The sequence below is a fragment of the Panthera pardus genome, unplaced genomic scaffold, assembly GCF_024362965.1.
Source record: "Panthera pardus isolate Hobbes unplaced genomic scaffold, ASM2436296v1 HiC_scaffold_6, whole genome shotgun sequence".
NCBI classification, from domain to species: Eukaryota; Metazoa; Chordata; class Mammalia; order Carnivora; family Felidae; genus Panthera; species Panthera pardus.
Window position 1 is genome coordinate 87,306,690 of NW_026526991.1, and position 23,924 is coordinate 87,330,613.

Genomic DNA, 23,924 nt, shown 5'->3' on the forward strand with positions numbered 1-23,924 from the left:
ACAGTCCCTGTGTTTAACCATTATGTCACACTGCTTCCTATGGGATTTTTTTTTTTCAGGTTAAATATGTTTTATTAAATGAAGAAAGCCTGATTGGGGTCGTAGTGTATATAGGAGATATTAGAAGCTCTGTTAAGTTCAAGCCAGCTATGACTTGAACCCAAATCTTAAGACTCCACTTTAAAATAGGGCATTTTAAATGAAGTTCTGTTTTCAAAGGACTTTTTAATACTTAAAATTTTGAAAATCAAAGGAAATTAAGCAAAGTAAGAAACCGAGAGGATGGCAGATAAAGCGAAGTGAGACAAAAAGACTATTATGACCATTAAAAAATATAGGACCAACAAGGTTGGGCAGATATGTAAATACTTAAGATTGACAAAGTGGTAGAGAAGTAGGAGTGTTATGAAAGAAAGTGTTGTATCCACACGACTCCTGAAACAGAATGCTACGGGCACCAGTGACAGTCACAACAAAGTTTATTACAATGAGAGGCAAGGCCGACCGATCGGGACCAACACTCTTGATAAGAGTGCGGGCCCCGAACAGCCGGGGGACAGAGTTTTTATAACCAATCACATCGTTTTATCATCACCTGGGAACAAAACAAAGAAACAGGTTCCAGATGAGTTAACAGTTGCCTAATGAGGTGTTTACTTTAGACTTTCTGCCTCTAAGTTGCAACCAGTGGATCTCCTTGACCCTGTCTCTGATGCTCTTTTCTTTGAACTTTTGTTTCCTTAATTGGTGAAGCCTAATTTACAAGGGTATGAGGCGTAGTTTACCAGAGCAAAGCAAGGCTGTTATCTCTTAACCTTTAGTGTCAACACAAAGCTGTTATTTTTTAAGCTAAGCATTAGCCCTACACTACAATTTAACCCTTATATTTCCCCCTTTTCTTGTCAGTGAATCAATCCCTTGATTCATCATTAGGAACTAAGGGGATATAATTGGACCTGAACATCATAATTTTTATTTTACTAACTCGCTTCTTGACATATTGTACTAACCAATTGATAAGGCACAGGCCAATAGTTAACCCGAGAAGTAACAACAGCAGTGGCCCAGCTATAGCTGTAAGCAGTGATGTGAGCCAGGGGGACCAAGAGAATAAACTCTGATACCAATTATTGCTGGCCTCCCTGGCACGTTCCCTGGTCCTAAGATTATCCCTGACCAAACTGAGAGTGTCTCAGATTACTCTGGAATTGTTTGCATAAAAACAGCACGTTTCTCCGAGGGCCACGCAGAGGCCCCCTTCCTTCATGAAGAGTAAATCAAGCCCTCTTCTGTTTTGTAATACAACCTTGGCTAAAGAGTTTACTTGGTGTTCTAGCCAAGAAATTGAAGTTTCCAAGTAGCCTAGGTCTCGGTCTACTTGCTTACAGTTTTGAAGTTTTGGTCCCCCACAATGAGTCCAGCAGTTCCAATAGCTGTGGATCCCGCAATTCCCAGTCCCACTAGGAGTGGAATGAGGACTGGTGCTGCCCTTTTTACCCTGGTATGTTAGCCAATTTTTGTTCTTGATCCCTGTGTCCACATCCATAGGTAACCATATAGGGGTTTTCAGGGACCAGAGGAGCAAAGCCCGTTGGCTGTTTATAATTAGTAACTAAAGTGCCCCATGAGTCCCCCACCAAGTCGCATAAATCAAACAAACAAACAAACAACAACAACAAAAAAAAACAAGGCACAGTGGAAGAGGTATTAGATGCTATCACCTTCCTCGTGACAGTGTCCCTGAGTTCCCATTTGTATGGCCAAAAAGATAGGGGATGCAATTCCATACAGTCCCCCACACTTAACACCATACAAACCCAAAAAATTATTATGCTCACATCAGTCTTAGCTTTAAAGGATCTTCTGGGTGCCTTTGAAACTCCTGTTGCTGTTTGTTATCTGGTTCTGTATCAGTCTGGGTTGCTCCTGCCTTCACGCAGTTTTTCTTAACCTGAGAGTGATGAATCCAGGTTCGGACACCATCTACCTTGACGGCCGTGTGCGTAGTCAGATTCACGGTGTGTGGTCCTTTCCAGTGCGGCTCCAGGGTTTTAGGCTCATGCCTTTTGACCCAGACTAAGTCTCCTGGTTGAAAGGGGTGGGGAAGAACAGGAGGATGAGCGAAGGCTTCTCTCAAGGCCCTGGTTATTTCCTTCTGTACATGTTGCAGGGCCATGAGCGAAGCCAGCAAATGGTCCCATTCCAACTGTTCCATTATGTCGTCTCCTAGCCTCGGCAGGATAGGTAGAGGTCTGCCAAATAAAATTTCATAAGGGGAAAATTCCTTGACAAATGGAGTACAACGCGCTCGCAAAAGGGCAAAAGGCAGGACATCAACCCTATTTTCGCCTGTCTCAAGGGACAATTTGGTTAAGGTCTCTTTTAGGGTCCGATTCATCCTTTCTACTTGACCCGAGCTCCGGGGCCTATATGCACAATGTAATTTCTAATCTATTCCCAATGCCTAGGCTAGACCCTGGGACACCTGCGCCGTGAAGGCCGGGCCATTGTCTGATCCTATGTTCAAAGGCAGCCCGAATCTAGGAATTATTTTATTTAATAATTTCTTAACTGTCGCCTGAGCCATTTTTGATTTGGTGGGGAACGCCTCGACCCACCTGGAGAAGGTGTCTACAAGAACAAGCAAGTATTTATATCTGTATTTCCCTGGTTTAATCTCAGGAAAATCTATTTCCCAAAAGCGGCCTGGCTCAATTCCTCTATCTCTTTTAGTTTCTGAAACCTTCCTATTTGCACCCTGATTTACTTGGGCACAACTTACACACCTTTCAACCATCTCTTCAATCTCTTTTCGCAGCCCTTGTGCCCTGAACTTTCTCCGCACTAATTCTGCCATCCTCGTTTTTCCCAGATGAGTCCCTTGGTGGAGCTGACCCACCATGTGCCTCCCGAGTGCCGCGGGTAAGAGTATCTTACCTTCAGGATCTTGAAACCACTTTTGTCCCGGCATCTTACTTCCCCCTTTTCTGGAAATCCACTCCAAATCTTTAGGAGTGTAACTGGGCTCCAGTGGAAGCAGGGGCTCTGTCAAGATCGGTAGCTCTAAGGCACTTTTACTTTTAGTTGGCACAGCTTCTCGGGCTGCTGTATCAGCCAGGCGGTTTCCGATTGCCTGTAGGGAGTCGCCTTTCTGATGTCCCGGGCAGTGAATGATTGCCAGCCTCACAGGTTCCCAGATGGCTGCTAGAAGATCTAAAATTTTAGCTTTATTTTTGATGGCCTTGCCTTCTGCTGTGAGGAGACCGCACTCTTGATAAATGGATCCGTGTACATGCGTGGTTGCAAAAGCATAGCGGCTGTCCGTATAAATGTTAACTGACTTGTTTCTTCTGAGTTTTAGGGCTTTTGTTAGTGCGATGAGCTCTGCGCATTGGGCTGAAGTTCCTGGGGGAAGGGTCTGTTGCCATAAAACTTTACGGTCTGTCGTCACCGCAGCACCGGCATACCTTTGCCCTTGAAACACAAAACTACTGCCGTCTGAAAACATGCTGATATCAGGGTCATGTAAAGGAATGTCCGTAAGATCAGAGCCAAGGTTTCTGGGCAAGGGTGTACAGGGGGATTCTGTCCTTCGGGCAGCAAAGTGGCTGGGTTTAAGGTTGTGGGAGCACAAAAACGTATTCGGGGCTGGTCGAGTAGCAATGCTTGATTTTGGGTAATCTAAGCATTTGACAGCCATCACTCTGGGGGAGCCCGCAGTAAAGTTTTTACTTCATGGGGCCCCGTGATAGACAATGCGTGCCCTAAGGTTAGTTTGTCTGTATCTTTAACTAGAAGCACAGTGGCGGCAATTTGTCAAATGCATGGGGGCCATCCGGAAGCAACTGGACCCAGCCGTTTGGATAAATAAGCCACCGGTCAGTGCCAAGGTCTTAGGCGCTGAGTCAGAACTTCCTTGGCTACCCCTTTTTCGGCTACAAACAAATGGAATGGCTTGGTGGGATCTGACAAAGCCAAGGCTGGTGGGGTTATGAGAGCATCTTGTAAGGCTTTAGTTTGAGTCTCCCCCCACGTGAAGGACTCTGGAGATCCTTTGCGAGTGGCTTATAAAGGGGCCTCCAGTTTAGCAAAACCAGGTATCTACAGTCTGCAGTAGCTTGTTGCCCCAAGGAACTCGCGGACTTGTTTGCGAGTTCTAGGCTGAGGAATATCGAGTATAGGCCGAATTCTTTGTTCACCAAGATAGTGCTTACCTTTTTTAAGGCTGTAACCTAAATAGGTCACTGTAGTACGACAGATCCGTGTTTTTCTGGCTGACACTCGGTACCCCAGTTTTTGTAGAAGACTCAAGAGTTCTTTGGTGGCACTCAGGCATTTCAGATGAGAAGGGGCTGCCAACAAGATATCATCAACATATTGCAGTAGAGTTACCTGTGGGTTGAAGATCCGAAATGGCTCTAAATCTTGGTGCAGGGCTTCATTAAAAAGAGTACGAGAATTTTTAAATCCTTGGGGAAGTCATGTCCAGGTGAGCTGTCCGGCTTTTTCCTCTTTAGGATTAGTCCATTCAAATGCAAATAGCGGCTGGCTTTGTGGGGCCAGCGGGATGGCAAAGAAGGCATCTTTTAAGTCCAGAACTGTATAATACACCTGAGAAGAGGGAAGCAGACTAAGAAGAGTATAAGGGTTGGGTACAGTGGGATGAATGTCCATTACCCTGGCGTTTACTGCTCTTAGGTCTTGAACTGGCCAGAAATCGGATGAGTTAGGCTTCCGGACAGGACGAAGTAGAGTATTCCATGGCGACTTGCATGGGATCAAAATGCCAGAGTCGCGCAAACGCTTGATGTGAATAGTGATTCCCCGCCTAGCCTCCCGGGACATGGGATATTGTTTTCCTCTTACCAGAAGCGCGGATGCCTTAAGTTCTACTATTATGGGAGCTTGATAAATTGCCAGCCCAGGTGGATTGGTTTCAGCCCACACATGGGGGAAATCCGCTTGGAGGCTTTTAAGGAGGGGATTGACCGCATGGACATTTTTATTAGGCACTGGAGTGAGCAGGCCCTCTTCCCCAAGTGGCACAGTCACCATTATTGTTGTTGGGCCATCCTGGCCGACTTTAATATGCATACCCCCTTCAGTGAATTTCAAAGAAGCTGTTAGTTTATGCAGTAGGTCTCTAGTAATCCACGGTAGAGGCATTCAGGCATGATTAGGAAAGAATGTGTAACAGTTTTACGGCCTAAATCTACTTGTTGGTCAGTGGTCCATTTACAAGTCTGGGACCCAGTTCCTCCTTGCACCAGGGTTGCCCCTGGCCTGGTGGGGCCCGGATCTTGTTTTAGAACTGAAAATGTTGCCCCAGTGTCCACCAAGAAGGTCTTAGGTTGGCCCCCTATATTAACAGTAACCAACGGCTCAGAAGGGGCCACTGAGCCGCGGCCCCGTCAGTTGAAATCGACTCCCATCACAGATACCTGGGGTGGCCAAGTTTTGCATTGGACTAAGTTGGGGCAATCCTTTTTCCAGTGTCCCTCTTGTTTGCAATATGCACACTGATTTTTTTCTTAGTGACACTTTAACCCTTTGTTTATCTTTTTTCTTTTGTCCAGACCAGAATTCTTTGGGCGTTCTGGGTCCTCTTCCCTCACGGGCATCCAGGACGGCTGCCACCACCCTGCTTAATTTTTTTTTTTTGTCTGTCTTTTTTTCTGAGAATTCCTATTGTTGAAAACTTTTCAGGCTATTTTAACTAACTTAGATAAATTTTTTCTTTTAAACCCATCTAATTTTTGTAATTTTTTCCGAATGTCTGGGGCTGCCTGTGAGACAAAAGCCAGATTTAATGCCCTTTTATTTTCAGGTGCCTCAGGGTCAATAGGGGTAAAGGTGCGGTACGCCTCCATGAGCCTTTCTAAGAAGGCTGAGGGGCTTTCCTCAGCTCCCTGAATTACTTCTGTTACCTTAGACATGTTTGTGGGCCGGCGGGCGGCCGCTCGGAGACCTCCCAGTAGAGTCTGGCGAAATAGGGTTAATGATCGCCTACCGTGAGGAGTGTTTGGGTCCCAATTCTCAGGATTCGAGGAAGGAAAAACTTCCTCCAGCACAGCAGGATCCTCGGTGGGTTGCCCGTTTGGCCCCATCACTAATTTTTGGGCCTCACGACAGATCTTATCTCGCTCCTCAGTGGTGGAGAGAACCTGCAAGAGCTGCTGGGTCACAAATATAGTTTCAAGAAGAGAAATTAATATTTGGGGTTTCTCTGAGAACGAGGGGTTTTGAAGCTTCCAATTATAAAGGCCACTAGTGGAGAAGGGTACATAAGTCATAAAGGGTTGGATATCACCCTGCAGGGGTGACCCCGGACAAAGGGGTAGGGCAGCGGGAGGGGGGTGGAAGGGAGTCCTTGACTGGGTGTGAGACAAGCTCAGGAGAATGTCCCGACTCGGGTTTGCCTCCTGATCTGAAGCATCTTGACCCGTATTTTTTTGGGCGAGAACTATAGGGTGGCGGGTGGTAAGTTTCTTCTTCTTCCTCCGGTGCAGGTGATAGAGGGGGCAGCCGCTTAGTCCCGTCAAGATTCTTATTTTGAGCTCCAGATGGGCTGCCTTTGAGTGGTAAAGCCTGTACTTTAGGGAGGCAAGGGGGAAGGGGAAGGAGAAGTTTTAACCAATCAGGAGGGTTTTCAATGAGGGTCCTCCATGCCCCAATATATGGGATTTGGTCTTCGTGCCTAGAAAAGACAATATCATGAAACTTATATACCAATGTAAGGTCAAAGGTCCCCTGTGGAGGCCATTCCACCTGAAAGCTGGTCCATTCCACCTCGCAGAGAATTCGAAGGACTGGCTTCTTAACGTGGAGGCTGAAAACTGAGGTAGCTCTCTTATAGTCCTGGAAATGGGTTAGTATGAGACTCAGAGGGGTGGGGGTACTCTGATTTTGACCCATGACAAAGATAGGCAGAACTGACAAGGACGCACAGACAGTCAACAGGAAGAAGACAATTAAGACATGAAGAAAACACAAGTTTGAGATCTCTAGGCCAGTAGGCCGTGGCAGCCACCTGAAAATAGGATCCTTCTTGACAAAAACCAAACCAAATGGGGTCCACCAGCGTCCCGGTAGGATCCCTGACTCTGGGTCTATAGCCGCGTCCAGCAGACCCTCCTGAGTCATCCAAATGGCGCGCCCCAAGAATTCCTTACCTCTCCCAATCCCGAGCTTCTTCCCAGGGGTCGGCAGAGCAATCCGCAGAAAGGGCCCTGTTTCAGACCTTTAACTTTCTGGCGGAACAATCCGAGGAAAGGGCCCTGTTTCAGACCTTTAACTTTCCCACGGAACAATCCAAGGAAAGGGCCCTGTTTCAGACCTTTAACTTTCCCGGCCAACGCACCAAATGTTGCATCCACACGACTCCTGAAACAGAATGCTACGGGCACCAGTGACAGTCACAACAAAGTTTATTACAATGAGAGGCAAGGCCGACCGATCGGGACCAACACTCTTGATAAGAGTGCGGGCCCCGAACAGCCGGGGGACAGAGTTTTTATAACCAATCACATCGTTTTATCATCACCTGGGAACAAAACAAAGAAACAGGTTCCAGATGAGTTAACAGTTGCCTAATGAGGTGTTTACTTTAGACTTTCTGCCTCTAAGTTGCAACCAGTGGATCTCCTTGACCCTGCCTCTGATGCTCTTTTCTTTGAACTTTTGTTTCCTTAATTGGTGAAGCCTAATTTACAAGGGTATGAGGCATAGTTTACCAGAGCAAAGCAAGGCTGTTATCTCTTAACCTTTAGTGTCAACACAAAGCTGTTATTTTTTAAGCTAAACATTAGCCCTACACTACAATTTAACCCTTACAAAAGGAAAACAGCAATTCTAACCTTAGAGATAAGAAAGGCGTGGAGAACTGTTGTCAGGCAGAAAGAGATTCTAAAATAATAAAATAAGCCACAAAGCACAATATACAACATTGAGGAAAGGCACTGTATAACTGAACACAATGTGGCTTTTTACTACTGCGGAAACATTAGGTGGTAGAAAAGTGAAATCGTTTAAAGAAATTTTTTGAAGTTTCTTTCCAGAGGTGGCAAACGGCGAAATAGTAAAAATATTAAAGTATAAGCATATTAAGAGAAAAAAAAAAAAGAAAGAAAGAAAGAAAGAAAGAAAGAAAGAAAGAAAGCCAAAACCCGATAACTGGTGACATTTAAAATACCGCCTCCCAAACAACGGGCCTGTAACTTGTAGAGGAGTCCAAGTTTGCAGAAACGTCCCCAAGGATGAACCGCGGACATTGTACATCAAACTTTCTCTTGTGGCCATCTGCAGGAACAAAGCGTCCATCTCACTGGGGTGAGAGCGGCGAGACCCTGGTGCAAGACAGACGCTCAGCAAAGGCTTCCCCCCACTCCAGATCGGACTTCTCCCCAGACCCCGCCGACCCGCCTCCCAGGCCAGGTCTGCCACTGCAAGTCCAGCCCCTGACCCCTCAAGGCAGCCCTCCCAGTCCCGCATCCCTGGCTCAGTCCCGCAGGCCGCCGCCCCCAACACGGAGCTTCATTCATTGACCCGGGCAGAGCGGGGCGGGCGAGCGAGACGAGCTCGGGCAACGGGGCGTGTGAGGCTCCAGGCGGGGATACCCGGGCGAGTGCTTACTCTGGGTGTCCGTTAAGGAGATCATGGCTCCAGCGGTGAGGGCAGCGGCGATAGCACCCTGCAAGAGCCCAGGGGACGAAGCAACGCGGAAAAAAAATAATAAATAAATAAATAAAAATAAATAAAAATAAAAAAAAAATAAATTAATTAAAAAAACCCGGTAGGCAGCCAAGGGTACAGCCCGAGCATCTACAGAACACTCGAGCCCCCCTACAAGAGCTTCAAGACTGCTTCCCATTGGCGAAACCCTCTCAATAGCAACCAATCATCCATAGTCTTGTTCGGTGATACACATGGTGGCCACACCCCTTCACCAATTAGAGAAGAGTGTTACTTGCAATTGGTTGAGGAGACCAAACCGGAGGGCGAATGCTCCCAGCTGGAGAAAAAGGGAAGCTTGGTAGGGGGAGGTTTTGTTTGGAGAGCGGCTGAAAGCCTACTGTTCCTGAGCTGGGCTCTTTGAGGTCGGAGACCTAAGAAGCAGGGGGTGGGGGTGGGGGTGCGGGTGGAGGGGCTGGAGGGTGGAAGGGGTGGAGGGTGGATGGGTGGGAGAGGATCTGGGGTGATTCCGCTTTGAAAGGGCAAATCTTTCTTTCTCCTTACTGAGGGCGAGGGCGGTCTATCGCGGATCACTTCCTTTCACCAATATACTGGCAGGAGAGAAAAGGGCGTTAATCCTCGCCCATCTCTAGTGGAACTCGGGCCTTTAGGGGCACCTTGGACTTTCTACTCCTTTTTATCTCCAACCTTTCCCATGCAGGAAGTTTGGTTTCCAAAGTCTGTTTATTGGCAACCACCATTTATTGTGAACGGTACAGGGACCACGCAGGCATAGTGGAGGATTGCTGTTGTCTTTAAGAAGCAGTTGGTGGGGAGAGGAGGGGTGTGTTTCTGATTTAGCCTGTAGTACCTCAAGGGTATTTACTCCAACATAAATGATTGGCTGTGACCCCATACAACATTTACTGTGGCTGCTGTCAAAGTTCAGAAATAGCAGAAAACCAATGAATCATTGATGTAGCAATTAGTAAAGTTTGTTGAGCATCCACCAAAGAACAGCTGGGGAACCAGGAGCACTCAAGCCAAAACAGAATTAGGCGCAGGGCTATGTTGTTACAAAGCAGCTTGGGGAGAAAGAAGTCTAAGGATTTTTTTTTTTTTTCTTTAACACTGATAAGAATATTTACATTTTCTTAAGTGATAGGGAATTGGTTAGTTGTTACCTCATATCAACTTTGGGAAACAGTTTAAGTTGTGCTTATGATTTCCACGGGAGTAAACAAGTAATTATCCAGGTGAAGTTAGTCTTACAAAATAAGCTAAATTAAGCTTTGTATGACAAAACTGGTTTGTCTGCCAGGGAAGTTTCAAGGCTCATCTCTGTTGGTTTTTTATTTTAACAATTCCCCCCTTTTGATTATTTTCTCATGTACCCAGTCTGAAGAACCACATATTTGTTTTTGCCATTCGTTGAATAATCAGCCTGAGGGCCATGTAGTCACCGTCTTCATCATTTATGTGTTTATTGTTTATTTCCTCTGGTAATCTGATCCTGATGGATACCATTTGGCATATGAGTGGCTGCTGGCAGGCATTTAAGAACCCTTAGGAGTAGACAACATATTAAAGAAGTATATATGATGACTTAAGGAGAACCATAGCCAAAGACTGAAAAAAATCCCCAGAGCAGATTCCCAGGTGTCAAGATTTAACCAACTAAATAAATCAAATGATTTGCAATTTTTAAAAAGTTATTTACATAAGCATAACATGATGTATGAACAGTCACATCCTCATGATGACTTAGGACTGGATGAACGTGAGGATGTTTTATTTTAGGAGGCAGTGTTGCGGATGAACTTCCACCCCAATTAGGCCTTTTATGATGTGAGCAGTCAAGTAATTTAATAAGAGAGATTTCTGTGGAAACGAAAGAGAAACAAAGGTTAATAGTTCAAGGAAATTATAAATTCACTGAGTTTGGAGGGCAGCCAGTTGAGAAAATTTATAAATATTGGGTTCAAAGCATCTTCAGATGGAGTGAGGGCAAGAGTGGCAGTTGACAGATTTTCCTGGTTTGCAGTTTGAATGTGTCTGGTATCTTGCTGCGTGACCACAGAACAACAGACACAACGACTGGCCTCACATGAGCTGTTTTGGTGGTTTCTCTGAAGTTTATATTCAGTTGTCCAGCTTTACCTTGCATGGCTTTGAGAAAAGGGCAACTTTATTTCCATAGTGATTCCAGGTGAGAAGAGTGGGAGGAAACTGGAAATGTTAGTTTGGAGAGTTCTAGTCAAGTATTGGAGGAAACTAGAAGAATTCAGGATCCAGTTCATTTTGTTCTTATTTTTATCAAAAATAACCACGGTAAGACTAGCTTGTTTGCAAATTAAGTCTAGTTTCAAAAATTTGGCCTGATTATTTACATAAGTGCAGCAAGAATAGCGATTGACCATATAGGCTCTTTTAAATCTGCTCTGCTGGAACTTTTCATAAGGAATCTTAGATTGGACTTTTCAAGTCTTTTTAGGTTGAGAAGCTAACATTAGGACGTTTCTAATTGTGTCCTAATACAAAGAGAAGAGTCAGTTGAGCTTATGTAAATACATGTATTGTCATGAAAAATAAAGATATTCAATATGAATTTCTGAATTCTGGAGGGATCAGGGAGGGAGAAAAATATACATGTTTCAACCTTTGTTTACAAAATTATATTTTACTGAAGTGCTGCTGTAAGCTATAGGTAGCTTAGAAGAGAGGAGAAAATGGGACCCTTTAAATCTGGACAACAAAACATTAAGGAACCAGCAGTGTTTTAAATGAAGTCATAAAAAAATTATAATCATCGTCATCAGTTCAGTCTCTTATAATTCTTGTTTTGCTTCAGCTTAGGTCAGCAGCTTTACGTATCAGTTTGAAATTCTTACCCATTCAGTGTTATGATCTTAAAGTTATGAGAAACCTGTACTTGTCAGTCTTTTCCATGAATTTCCTTGTAAATGAAGCACTTTTATAGGAAAACTTTTGTGAGAGATCAGAGTAAAACAATCACTGCCAGAGAGTGAGAAAAGATTAAAAAATAGCCATGGTTAAAGATCTGGTGAGAGTTCATACACATACATACACACGCACACGTGCAGACATGCAATTGAGAAATAAAATTGGTTATTTTTATGACATATGATATTTTAAGATAAAAGCTGGAATTATGACTAGAATTATGACTATAACAGGAAATGTCAGGTATTTAGGAATTTCAAATAATTTTTGAATTAATTATTTAATATATCCTATATATAAATTATGATCTAAGGTAAAACATTATAGTGTTTCCCATGCAATTTAATATATCAAATAAGTCTACATAAATTAACGTTCCTCTTTTTACTTTATTTAGAAGTTGATTTGGGGAAGTTTGTTTAAAATGTCAAAAGATTTAAAACATTTGGTCAAATAGGATCATAGGTCACTCTGAAAGAATACTTAGGTACCCATTCAACCAAAATAACAATTAAAAGATTCCAAAGGCGAATACAAAAATCTACATAGTTATAAAAAATTGAGCTCTTGTAATAGAGAAGACTCAGTTTTTCTAAGTAATCCAAGATGTGATGAAGAATTACACAAAATTATTTTCATAAGACCCAGATCTTTGTTTCATAAATAGATTACCTTAAAGGTACAGGAAAAGTTTTATTTATAATTTCTTAGGAAGAACTGATCAATACTCAAAACAAAACAAAACTTTGTCCTTTTAACAGAAAACCAAATTCTAATTTTGTACCAGTATACTTTTGATATTAGCACTTTTTTTTAAACTTAAATCCATTTCACTTGTAGCTAGACCATACATAAAATTCTTTTCTCAAGATTTCCAGTTTTGCCCCATCTTTTTTTTTTTTTTCTTTTCCTCATTCTGGAACAATTATTTTACTTGAGGATGAAATCGCTTTATTTGTTTCCCTTACCAAACACCACCACCACCACTACTAACAAAAACCCATGTCCTTCATTTCTTTCCTTGTCCAAAAAACACATTCTATTTTCCTTTCCTACTTTTCATATGAAGTCGTTATCTTTCTCCTGTATTATTTCTATTAGCTTTAAATTACATCTATTAATTAGGATTTTTAATGCTTATAATCTTGAATTCCTAGTAAAAACTAAGAAGTAAGCAATTGTGGACTGGCAAATTTATAAATACACAATTATAAAAACTTTTTAGAGATACGTTTTTTGGTTTTTTTAGATACATTTTTTTATAGTATGTTTATTAGTGTGGCAAAGGACATAGTTATTAACAGACCCAAGTATCGTCTCTCTGTAAAAATTAAAAAGGCCAAAAGTTGGGGTTGTTCTAATGAATCCTCGGCTACTAAAGCTTGAGTGACTCTTGAGACTGTCTGAGCAAGCGAGGCTAGGGTAAAAGAATGTTGGCAGGTGCTAATAGAAAGAATATAGTGATTTCTCATAAGTAAAAGGATAGTTGCCATAGCTTGAATTTATTGGAAGAGTTTTCCTAGAAGATGAAGAACTAGATTTAGGTTACCTTGTAGCAGATGATACAAATGGAAACAAATTAAACATAACTAAGAACCTTGCATAGTAGTGCAAGGGAGGTGCTTAATAAAAACCATTCACTCTGAGGTAGATTTGAGGCAGTATAGTAGTACTGAGGGACTGCCATGATGGGAACCAATTCAGAGAGCTGACTTAAATGTATTTAAATGGCATTTCCAAAACACTGATTTGCTCAGGTCAGTTTTAGTTGTAACTCAGATGTGATAAAAAGTACATTGAATCACATAGCTTAAATACACAATTAAATTAAATACACAATTAAATACACAATTATAAAAACTTTTTAGAGATACGTTTTTAACTTTTTTTAGTTCTTATTAGCTTCAGGGAAAAATTATTAGTTGAGGTTGTATGTCTTTAGTGATTCTCTTATATCTGCTGATTCCTCATTTTAACAAAAAGAGCAATACCCAAGCTCCAAACTCCCAGTAGGCAAAAAATATCATTGGTTACATTTATCATTTATTACAATTATAGGTGTGGTTACTTTTTACTTATAGCAAGTGACTGTTTTGTTTTGTTTTTTCCTCATTTCTGGTAGGAATGTATAGTTTTATTTCAGTAGGAGTTTATTTATTTATTTTTTATTTTTTAATATATGAAATTTACTGTCAAATTGGTTTCCATACAACACCCAGTGCTCATCCCAAAAGGTGCCCTCCTCAATACCCATCACCCACCCTGCCCTCCCTCCCACCCCCCATCAACCCTCAGTTTGTTCTCAGTTTTTAACAGTCTCTAATGCTTTGGCTCTCTCCCACTCTAACCTCTTTTTTTTTTTTTTTTTTTTTTTTTCCTTCCCCTCCCCCATGGGTTTCTGTTACGTTTCTCAGGATCCACATAAGAGTGAAACCATATGGTATCTGTCTTTCTCTGTATGGCTTATTTCACTTAGCATCACACTCTCCAGTTCCATCCATGTTGCTACAAAAGGCCATATTTCATTCTTTCTCATTGCCACGTAGTATTCCATTGTGTATATAAACCACAATTTCTTTATCCATTCATCAGTTGATGGACATTTAGGCTCTTTCCATAATTTGGCTATTGTTGAGAGTGCCGCTATAAACATTGGGGTACAGGTGCCCCTATGCATCAGTACTCCTGTATCCCTTGGATAAATTCCTAGCAGTGCTATTGCTGGGTCATAGGGTAGGTCTATTTTTAATTTTCTGAGGAACCTCCACACTGCTTTCCAGAGCGGCTGCACCAATTTGCATTCCCACCAACAGTGCAAGAGGGTTCCTGTTTCTCCACATCCTCTCCAGCATCTATAGTCTCCTGATTTCTTCATTTTGGCCACTCTGACTGGCGTGAGGTGGTATCTGAGCGTGGTTTTGATTGGTATTTCCCTGATAAGGAGCGACGTTGAACATCTTTTCATGTGCCTGTTGGCCATCCGGATGTCTTCTTTAGAGAAGTGTCTATTCATGTTTTCTGCCCATTTCTTCACTGGGTTATTTGTTTTTCGGGTGTGGAGTTTGATGAGCTCTTTATAGATTTTGGATACTAGCCCTTTGTGCGATATGTCATTTGCAAATATCTTTTCCCATTCCGTTGGTTGCCTTTTAGTTTTGTTGGTTGTTTCCTTTGCTGTGCAGAAGCTTTTTATCTTCATAAGGTCCCAGTAATTCACTTTTGCTTTTAATTCCCTTGCCTTTGGGGATGTGCCGAGTAAGAGATTGCTACGGCTGAGGTCAGAGAGGTCTTTTCCTGCTTTCTCCTCTAAGGTTTTGATGGTTTCCTGTCTCACATTCAGGTCCTTTATCCATTTTGAGTTTATTTTTGTGAATGGTGTGAGAAAGTGGTCTAGTTTCAACCTTCTGCATGTTGCTGTCCAGTTCTCCCAGCACCATTTGTTAAAGAGACTGTCTTTTTTCCATTGGATGTTCTTTCCTGCTTTGTCAAAGATGAGTTGGCCATACGTTTGTGGGTCTAGTTCTGGGGTTTCTATTCTATTCCATTGGTCTATGTGTCTGTTTTTATGCCAATACCATGCTGTCTTGATGATGACAGCTTTGTAGTAGAGGCTAAAGTCTGGGATTGTGATGCCTCCTGCTTTGGTCTTCTTCTTCAAAATTACTTTGGCTATTCGGGGCCTTTTGTGGTTCCATATGAATTTTAGGATTGCTTGTTCTAGTTTCGAGAAGAATGCTGGTGCAATTTTGATTGGGATTGCATTGAATGTGTAGATAGCTTTGGGTAGTATTGACATTTTGACAATATTTATTCTTCCAATCCATGAGCAGGGAATGTCTTTCCATTTCTTTATATCTTCTTCAATTACCTGCATAAGCTTTCTATAGTTTTCAGCATACAGATCTTTTACATCTTTGGTTAGATTTATTCCTAGGTATTTTATGCTTCTTGGTGCAATTGTGAATGGGATCAGTTTCTTCATTTGTCTTTCCATTGCTTCATTGTTAGTGTATAAGAATGCAACTGATTTCTGCACATTGATTTTGTATCCTGCAACTTTGCTGAATTCATGTATCAGTTCTAGCAGACTTTTGGTGGAGTCTGTCGGATTTTCCATGTATAATATCATGTCATCTGCAAAAAGCGAAAGCTTGACTTCATCTTTGCCAATTTTGATGCCTTTGATTTCCTTTTGTTGTCTGATTGCTGATGCTAGAACTTCCAGCACTATATTAAACAGCAGCGGTGACAGTGGGCATCCCTGTCGTGTTCCTGATCTCAGGGAAAAAGCTCTCAGTTTTTCCCCGTTGAGGATGATGTTAGCTGTGGGCTTTTCATAAATGGCCTTTATGATCTTTAAGTATGTTCCTTCTATCCCGACTTTCTCAAGGGTTTTTATTAAGAAAGGGTGCTGGATTTTGTCAAAGGCCTTTTCTGCATCGATTGACAGGATCATATGGTTCTTCTCTTTTTTGTTGTTAATGTGATGTATCACGTTGATCGATTTGCGAATGTTGAACCAGCCCTGCATCCCAGGAATGAATCCCACTTGATCATGGTGAATAATTCTTTTTATATGCTGTTGAATTCGATTTGCTAGTATCTTATTGAGAATTTTTGCATCCATATTCATCAGGGATATTGGCCTGTAGTTCTCTTTTTTTACTGGGTCTCTGTCTGGTTTAGGAATCAAAGTAATACTGGCTTCATAGAATGAGTCTGGAAGTTTTCCTTCCCTTTCTATTTCTTGGAATAGCTTGAGAAGGATAGGTATTATCTCTGCTTTAAATGTCTGGTAGAACTCCCCTGGGAAGCCATCTGGTCCTGGACTCTTATTTGTTGGGAGATTTTTGATAACCGATTCAATTTCTTCGCTGGTTATGGGTCTGTTCAAGCTTTCTATTTCCTCCTGATTGAGTTTTGGAAGAGTGTGGGTGTTTAGAAATTTGTCCATTTCTTCCAGGTTGTCCAATTTGCTGGCATATAATTTTTCATAGTATTCCCTGATAATTGTTTGTATCTCTGAGGGATTGGTTGTAATCATTCCATTTTCATTCATGATTTTATCTATTTGGGTCATCTCCCTTTTCTTTTTGAGAAGCCTGGCTAGAGGTTTGTCAATTTTGTTTATTTTTTCAAAAAACCAACTCTTGGTTTCGTTGATCTGCTCTACAGTTTTTTTAGATTCTATATTGTTTATTTCTGCTCTGATCTTTATGATTTCTCTTCTTCTGCTGGGTTTAGGCTGCCTTTGCTGTTCTGCTTCTATTTCCTTTAGGTGTGCTGTTAGATTTTGTATTTGGGATTTTTCTTGTTTCTTGAGATAGGCCTGGATTGCAATGTATTTTCCTCTCAGGACTGCCTTCGCTGCATCCCAAAGCGTTTGGATTGTTGTATTTTCATTTTCGTTTGTTTCCATATATGTTTTAATTTCTTCTCTAATTGCCTGGTTGACCCACTCATTCGTTAGTAGGGTGTTCTTTAACCTCCATGCTTTTGGAGGTTTTCCAGACTTTTTCCTGTGGTTGATTTCAAGCTTCATAGCATTGTGGTCTGAAAGTATGCATGGTATAATTTCAATTCTTGTAAACTTATGAAGGGCTGTTTTGTGACCCAGTATATGATCTATCTTGGAGAATGTTCCATGTGCACTCGAGAAGAAAGTATATTCTGTTGCTTTGGGATGCAGAGTTCTAAATATATCTGTCAAGTCCATCTGATCCAATGTATCATTCAGGGCCCTTGTTTCTTTATTGACCGTGTGTCTAGATGATCTATCCATTTCTGTAAGTGGGGTGTTAAAGTCCCCTGCAATGACCACATTCTTATCAATAAGGTTGCTTATGTTTATGAGTAATTGTTTTATATATCTGGGGGCTCGGGTATTTGTCGCGTAGACATTTATAATAGTTAGCTCTTCCTGGTGGATAGACCCTGTGATTATTATATAATGCCCTTCTTCATCTCTTGTTACAGCCTTTAATTTAAAGTCTAGTTTGTCTGATATAAGTATGGCTACTCCAGCTTTCTTTTGGCTTCCAGGAGCATGATAAATAGTTCTCCATCCCCTCACTCTCAATCTAAAGGTGTCCTCAGATCTAAAATGAGTCTCTTGTAGACAGCAAATAGATGGGTCTTGTTTTTTTATCCATTCTGATACCCTATGTCTTTTAGTTGGCGCATTTAATCCATTTACATTCAGTGTTATTATAGAAAGATATGGGTTTAGAGTCATTGTGATGTCTGTATGTTTTATGCTTGTAGTGATGTCTCTGGTACTTTGTCTCACAGGATCCCCCTTAGGATCTCTTGTAGGGCTGGTTTCGTGGTGACAAATTCCTTCAGTTTTTGTTTGTTTGGGAAGACCTTTATCTCTCCTTCTATTCTAAATGACAGACTTGCTGGATAAAGGATTCTCGGCTGCATATTTTTCCTGTTTAGCACACTGTAGATATCGTGCCAAGCCTTTCTGGCCTGCCAAGTTTCAAAGGAGAGATCAGTCACGAGTCTTATAGGTCTCCCTTTATATGTGAGGGCACGTTTATCCCTTGCTGCTTTCAGAATTTTCTCTTTATCCTTGTATTTTGCCAGTTTCACTATGATATGTCGTGCAGAAGATCGATTCAAGTTACGTCTGAAGGGAGTTCTCTGTGCCTCTTGGATTTCAATGCCTTTTTCCTTCCCCAGTTCAGGGAAGTTCTCAGCTATAATTTGTTCAAGTACCCCTTCAGCACCCTTCCCTCTCTCTTCCTCCTCTGGGATACCAATTATGCGTATATTATTTTTTTTTAGTGTATCACGTAGTTCTCTAATTTTCCCCTCATACTCCTGGATTTTTTTATCTCTCTTTCTTTCAGCTTCCTCTTTCTCCATAACTTTATCTTCTAGTTCACCTATTCTCTCCTCTGCCTCTTCAAGCCGAGCCATCGTGGATTCCATTTTGTTTTGCAATTCGTTTAAAGCGTTTTTCAACTCCTCGTGACTGTTCCTTAGTCCCTCGATCTTTGTGGCAAGAGATTCTCTGCTGTCCTGTATACTGTTTTCAAGCCCAGCGATTAATTTTATGACTATTATTCTAAATTCACTTTCTGTTATATTATTTAAATCCTTTTTGATCAGTTCATTAGCTGTTGTTATTTCCTGGAGATTCTTCTGAGGGGAATTCTTCCGTTTGGTCATTTTGGAGAGTCCCTGGCATGGTGAGGACCTGCAGTGCACTTCCCCTGTGCTGTGGTGTATAACTGGAGTTAGTGGGCGGGGCCGCAGTCCGACCCGATGTCTGCCCCCAGCCCACTGCTGGGGCCACAGTCAGACTGGTGTGTGCCTTCTCTTCCCCTCTCCTAGGGGCGGGATTCACTGTGGGGTGGCGTGTCCTGTCTGGGCTACTTGCACACTGCCAGGCTTGTGTTGCTGGGGATCTGGCGTATTAGCTGGGGTGGGTAGGCAAGGTGCACGGGGGCTGGAGGGGCAGGCTTAGCTCGCTTCTCCTTAGGTGATCCACTTCAGGAGGAGCCCTGTGGCAGCAGGAGGGAGTCAGATCCGCTGCCGGAGGTTTGGCTCCGCAGAAGCACAGAGTTGGGTGTTTGCGCGGAGCGAGCAAGTTCCCTGGCAGGAACTGGTTCCCTTTGGGATTTTGGCTGGGGGATGGGCGGGGGAGATGGCGCTGGCGCCTTTGTTCCCCGCCAAGCTGAGCTCTGCCGTCCGGGGGCTCAGCAGCTCTCCCTCCCTTTGTCCTCCAGCCTTCCCGCTTTCCGAGCAGAGCTGTTAACTTATGACCTCCCAGACGCTAAGTCGCGCTTGCTGTCGGAACACAGTCTGTCCGGCCCCTCCGCTTTTGCCAGCCAGACTCGGGGGCTCTGCTTGGCCGGCGAGCCGCCCCTCCGCCCCGGCTCCCTCCCGCCAGTCCGTGGAGCGCGCACCGCCTCGCCGCCCTTCCTACCCTCTTCCGTGGGCCTCTAGTCTGCGCTTGACTCCGGAGACTCCCTTCTGCTAATCCTCTGGCGGTTTTCTGGGTTCTTTAGGCAGGTGTAGGTGGAATCTAAGTGATCGGCAGGACGCGCTGTGAGCCCCGCGTCCTCCTACGCCACCATCTTCCGGAACCCCCCGTAGGAGTTTAAATAAAGTTAGTTTCCTTAAATAAAATATTAGCAATACTACAATACAGAAAAAAAAGAAAGCCCAAAGTAGATAAACTTATGTTTAACCTTTAATGATTCAGTATATTTATTATCTCATTGGGAAATAATTTAGATAGTCAACGAATATTCATTATTTAATTTAACTTGGTCTGTACTTTTCTGTATGGGAAATAGGTTCAAGAATTCCTACACTTACATTAACGGATTATAAAGGCTTAGGGCAGAAAGCTGCCCACAGGGCTAAAGAGCCCAAGGTTAGCTAGCTAGAACAGTAACCGGTTATCCTTAAAGCTGCATGCTCCATCAATCTTAAACTTTAAAGATAACTGCTATTTAGTTGTATTGCCTACAGGATACTACTTTCCATCTGGTGACACCAATATATTATTGTGCTTTGATCACAACTTCAAAAGCCACTTGCCCCCCCAGACTCTTTGCTTCCACAAATTAATGACTACTATCTGATTGTTTCTTTCTGCACATTCACCATGTCTGTAGTCTTGAGAGGTCAATAAATATGGAGATGAAAGGAGACAGAAATCTCTGTTTGGGGCTGTTGTATCCTTCTAGATATTAGCCTCTCTCGTTTTCATTTCTGCATTTGCTCTCTTACCAGACCAGAGAGAACTTAGGATTCCTGATAGGCAACATTTCTGTTATTTACATTTATTTAAATTATTTGTTTTTAACAGTTAAGCTTGGATTAAACATTAAACACCTAACCATCAGGGCGCCTGGGTGGCTCAGTCGGTTGAGCATCCGACTTCCGCTCAGGTCGTGATCTCAAGGTTCATGAGTTCGAGCCCCTCGTCGGGCTCTGTGCTGACAGCGTGGAGTCTGGAGCCTGCTTCAGAGTCTGTGTCCCCCTCTCTCTCTGCCCCACCCCTGCTTGTGTTCTGTCTCTCTCTGTCTTTCAAAAATGACTAAACATTAAAAAAGAAAAAAAAAAACCTAACCATCATCCTAAATTATTTTTCTTGTTGGCAAATTTTGAAGACATGCTTGCTTTTATTAAGCCAACAAACTTAAACTAGGTTTTACTTATCAAAAATTATATCAGGTCAGGTGAACTTGAAAAAATTTGGGTTAGTTTTTATATTTTTGAGGGTTTCAAGAGTACTTCATTTATAAGGACTTATTTTTTCTTTAAGCCAATTAAATAGCTCCTTACACATTAGTTATGGCAATACCACCTGGAGTTAGAAAACTATCACACATCTATAACATGTATAGATAGACAAACATATAGACAGAGGCAAACAGATCTTATAACTTTTGTTTAAAAAAAGGCATGAGCTGATAGCCATAATAATGCAAAACTCATTAGTTTATAAAAGAATAGTTGGATCCAAATTGTGTTTCTGGCAGATGGGCTAAGTTGAGGCTACCTGCTCAGATAGCAAAGCAAAGTTTGTTTGTTTGTTTGCAAGCTGTAAGGATCTTTTAGAAGCTTCTGCTTATCAAAGAATGCATTCCGTTGTCTCTGAGAGGTTTGAAATCCTCTTTTGTCAAAGGCACAGCTTAAGATACACTTCAAGTTAAAGTTGCCCTACAGTGACCACTACAATTCTATAAGTTCACCCATTTTCCAAAAAGGCACAAAATCCTGATCCATAGACCAACCAGGTAGAACACATCTTTGCCTTTATATTCCCTAAGAGTTCATTTGAGGGGCTCTGTTTTCTAAAAGCTGTTCTCAAACACAGGGAACCATGTGTTTCCCTGCCCTCTTCCCTTTGGAATAGAATAAGATGATTTAGGTAAATAAGCTTCAACAAACAAAATACAGGTATGCAAATTAAAGTCAGCTCAAAATGGAGAGAACAGAGCTCAGCTATAAGAGAGACTTACCTTCAAACTCTAGAGTAAATGAGAAAGCACTGAACTCAGTAGACTCTGGGTTCCATCACCATAGGGGCCTCAGTTGAGGAGGAAGGGGAGGTAAGGGGTATTTTCTTTGGATCCCATTTTGACGCCACAAACTGTCAAAAGTTTAGAAATAACAGAGGTAAAACTAATGAATCATTGAAGTAGTAATTAGTAAAAGTTTATTGTGCACACACCAAAAAGACAGTTTGCAAACCAGGAGCTTTCAAACCAAAACATGGAAGGAAGCTCAGAGGTATATTGTTAGAAAGTGGTTTATATAGTGAGAAATTCCTGCCCTCAAGCGTCTTCTACTTGTTCATATGTATGTACTACTAAATTTTAGTCGTTCACAGGTATTTGAAGTTCCTTAATTACACACCGTATGTTTCCCCCACTTCTGACCTTTTCATGTTTTCTTCTGAAATCTAATCCCTCCATAGAATAGGAGTTCCTCTTTTAAGATTGAATTGTAACTCTTTAAAGCAAGTATTGAATGAAACGTTGAATGATTAATTTGAGTATTTATGTCGATGGATTTTGCCTAATCTGGGACATTTGAATCTGTTATTTATAAGATAGGTTTTGCCATCTCAATTTTACAGACAAGGAAAGAGGTGAAGAGGAACAGGTTAAGTTTGCTAAGATCATACAATAATTTCTTGCTAAAATTCAATACAGTTGAGTTAATTAAAAAAAGCCTCAAAGCTTTGGTCTTTTTTGCTAATCATTTTGTATGTGGTGTTTAAGTATCATTGGTGTTATACTTGTTTATGTGATTTTGGACACTTCTCTGAAATCTGGAGAATTCTCAGTAAAAATTAGTGTGGGAATAACCATGTAGTCATTTTAAAAGTCACTATAATATATGGTTTACTTTCTAACATTTTTTTTGTGCTTAATAGTGACAAATTATCATTGGTTAGGTTTAAAAAAATATTTTAAATTACGGTTTAAAAATCTTGCTATGATTTTTCTTTCATTTTTATAAAGAAGTTTGAATCTCCAATTCAATTTTAAAATGGCATCCATTTCAAGTTAGTGGAAATGATTACATTGTATAATATATTCTGTTTTATTTCTAATTGCCTGCTCTTTGAAAAAAAAATTTTTTTTTCTCTGTACTTTCAACTTTGCTGTGAACCTTAAACTGCTCTAAGAGGAAAGTCTTAATAAAAATAAAGAAAGATAAATTATAAAAATATTTGTTTTGGTGTGCCTGGGTGGCTCAGAGTTAAGTGTCCGATTATTGATTTCAGCTTAGGTTATGATTTCATGGTTTGTGAGTTCCAGCCCTGCATCAGACTCCGTGCTAGTAGTGTGGGGCCTGCTTGGGATTCTCTCCTTCTCCTTCTTTCTCTTTCTCTGCCTCTCCTGCACTCTCTCTCTCTCTCTCTCTCTCTCTCAAAATAAATAAATACACTTTAAAAATGTGAAATATATATTTGTTTTAAAAATTCTGAGTTTTGTTTTGTGAGTTTTTTTTTTATTGTGGTAAAACATATATACCACAATGTACCATTTTAACTAATTTTAAGTATATAGTACAATGGCAGCAATTCACATTATTGTGTAACCATCACTAGTATCCATCTCCAGAACTTTTTCATCATTCCAAACTGAATTTCTGTACCTATTATACAGTAATGCTCCCTTATTCCCTTTCCTCCAGTTGCTGGTAACACTACTCATATTCTGTCCATATGAAGTTGACTACTCTAGGTACCTCATATAAGTGGACTCATGCAATATTTTTCCTTTTGTTTCTGGCTTATTTCCCTTAGCATAATGTCTCTGAGCTTCATCCATTTTGTGATATATATCTTTTTAAGGCTGAATAACATTGCGTTGTATGTATATACCACCTTTTGTTTATCAGTTTGTCTGTCAGTGTACATTTGGGTTGTTTTATCTTGTGGCAGTTGTGTATGACGCTCCTATAAACATTGGAGTACAAATGTTTTTGAGCCTCTGCTTTCAGTTCTTTTGGATATATACCTAGAAGGAGAATTGCTGAATCACATGGTATTTCTGTGTTTAAATTTTCAAGAACTGTCATATTATTTTCCATACTCACTGTTTCATTTTTTATTCCCCCAAGCAATGCATAAGAGTTCCAAGCAATGATATGTTTTTTGATAGAATTCTAGGAACCTAAGAAATCATAAAGTAGAAAACATAAGTCACTCCTTGTCTCACTACTCAGATTAATATCATAACATAAAGATATATTATTTTTCCACAAACATTTTAGTTTGCAAAGAGTTTTTATTATGTTTTTTTATT

At 41.4% G+C, this 23,924-nt stretch overlaps 2 protein-coding genes across 7 annotated transcripts in view; one reads left to right on the forward strand and one right to left on the reverse strand.

The window, feature by feature from the left end:
- Positions 1-472: 472 nt before the first annotated feature.
- On the reverse strand, positions 473-3,704 carry LOC109268697 (uncharacterized). Its single transcript, XM_019452170.2, has 2 exons — positions 2,938-3,704; positions 473-2,085 (listed from the first exon to the last, which is right to left on the reverse strand). The coding sequence occupies exons 1-2, from the start codon at positions 3,698-3,700 to the stop codon at positions 1,835-1,837; spliced, it is 1,014 nt and encodes a 337-aa protein (XP_019307715.1). The 5' UTR covers positions 3,701-3,704; the 3' UTR covers positions 473-1,834.
- Positions 3,705-8,909: 5,205 nt separating this feature from the next.
- Positions 8,910-23,924, forward strand: part of LOC109268695 (ATP-dependent DNA helicase Q1-like) — a 65,044-nt gene continuing 50,029 nt past the window's right edge. For 4 of the 6 annotated variants that reach the window (XM_019452169.1, XM_019452167.2, XM_019452168.2 and 1 more), the window contains exon 1: positions 8,910-9,031. In XM_019452169.1, the coding sequence (XP_019307714.1) occupies positions 8,925-9,031 (107 nt within the window). In that variant the 5' untranslated portion in view covers positions 8,910-8,924. Of the gene's footprint in view, positions 9,096-23,924 lie in introns of all 6 variants that reach the window. The other 2 variants (XR_008419753.1, XR_002080738.2) reach the window with 2 other exon arrangements.

What these genes read in the sequence shown, in the direction of transcription:
- LOC109268697 (XM_019452170.2), bottom strand. Translation starts at nt 3,700, where the DNA reads ATGGCTGTCAAATGCTTAGATTACCCAAAATCAAGCATTGCTACTCGA. An exon ending in GTGGTTTCAAGATCCTGAAG is followed by an intron (nt 2,086 to 2,937) that starts GTAAGATACTCT and finishes CCTTTCAACCAG; the next exon opens with GAGACTTAGTCTGGGTCAAA.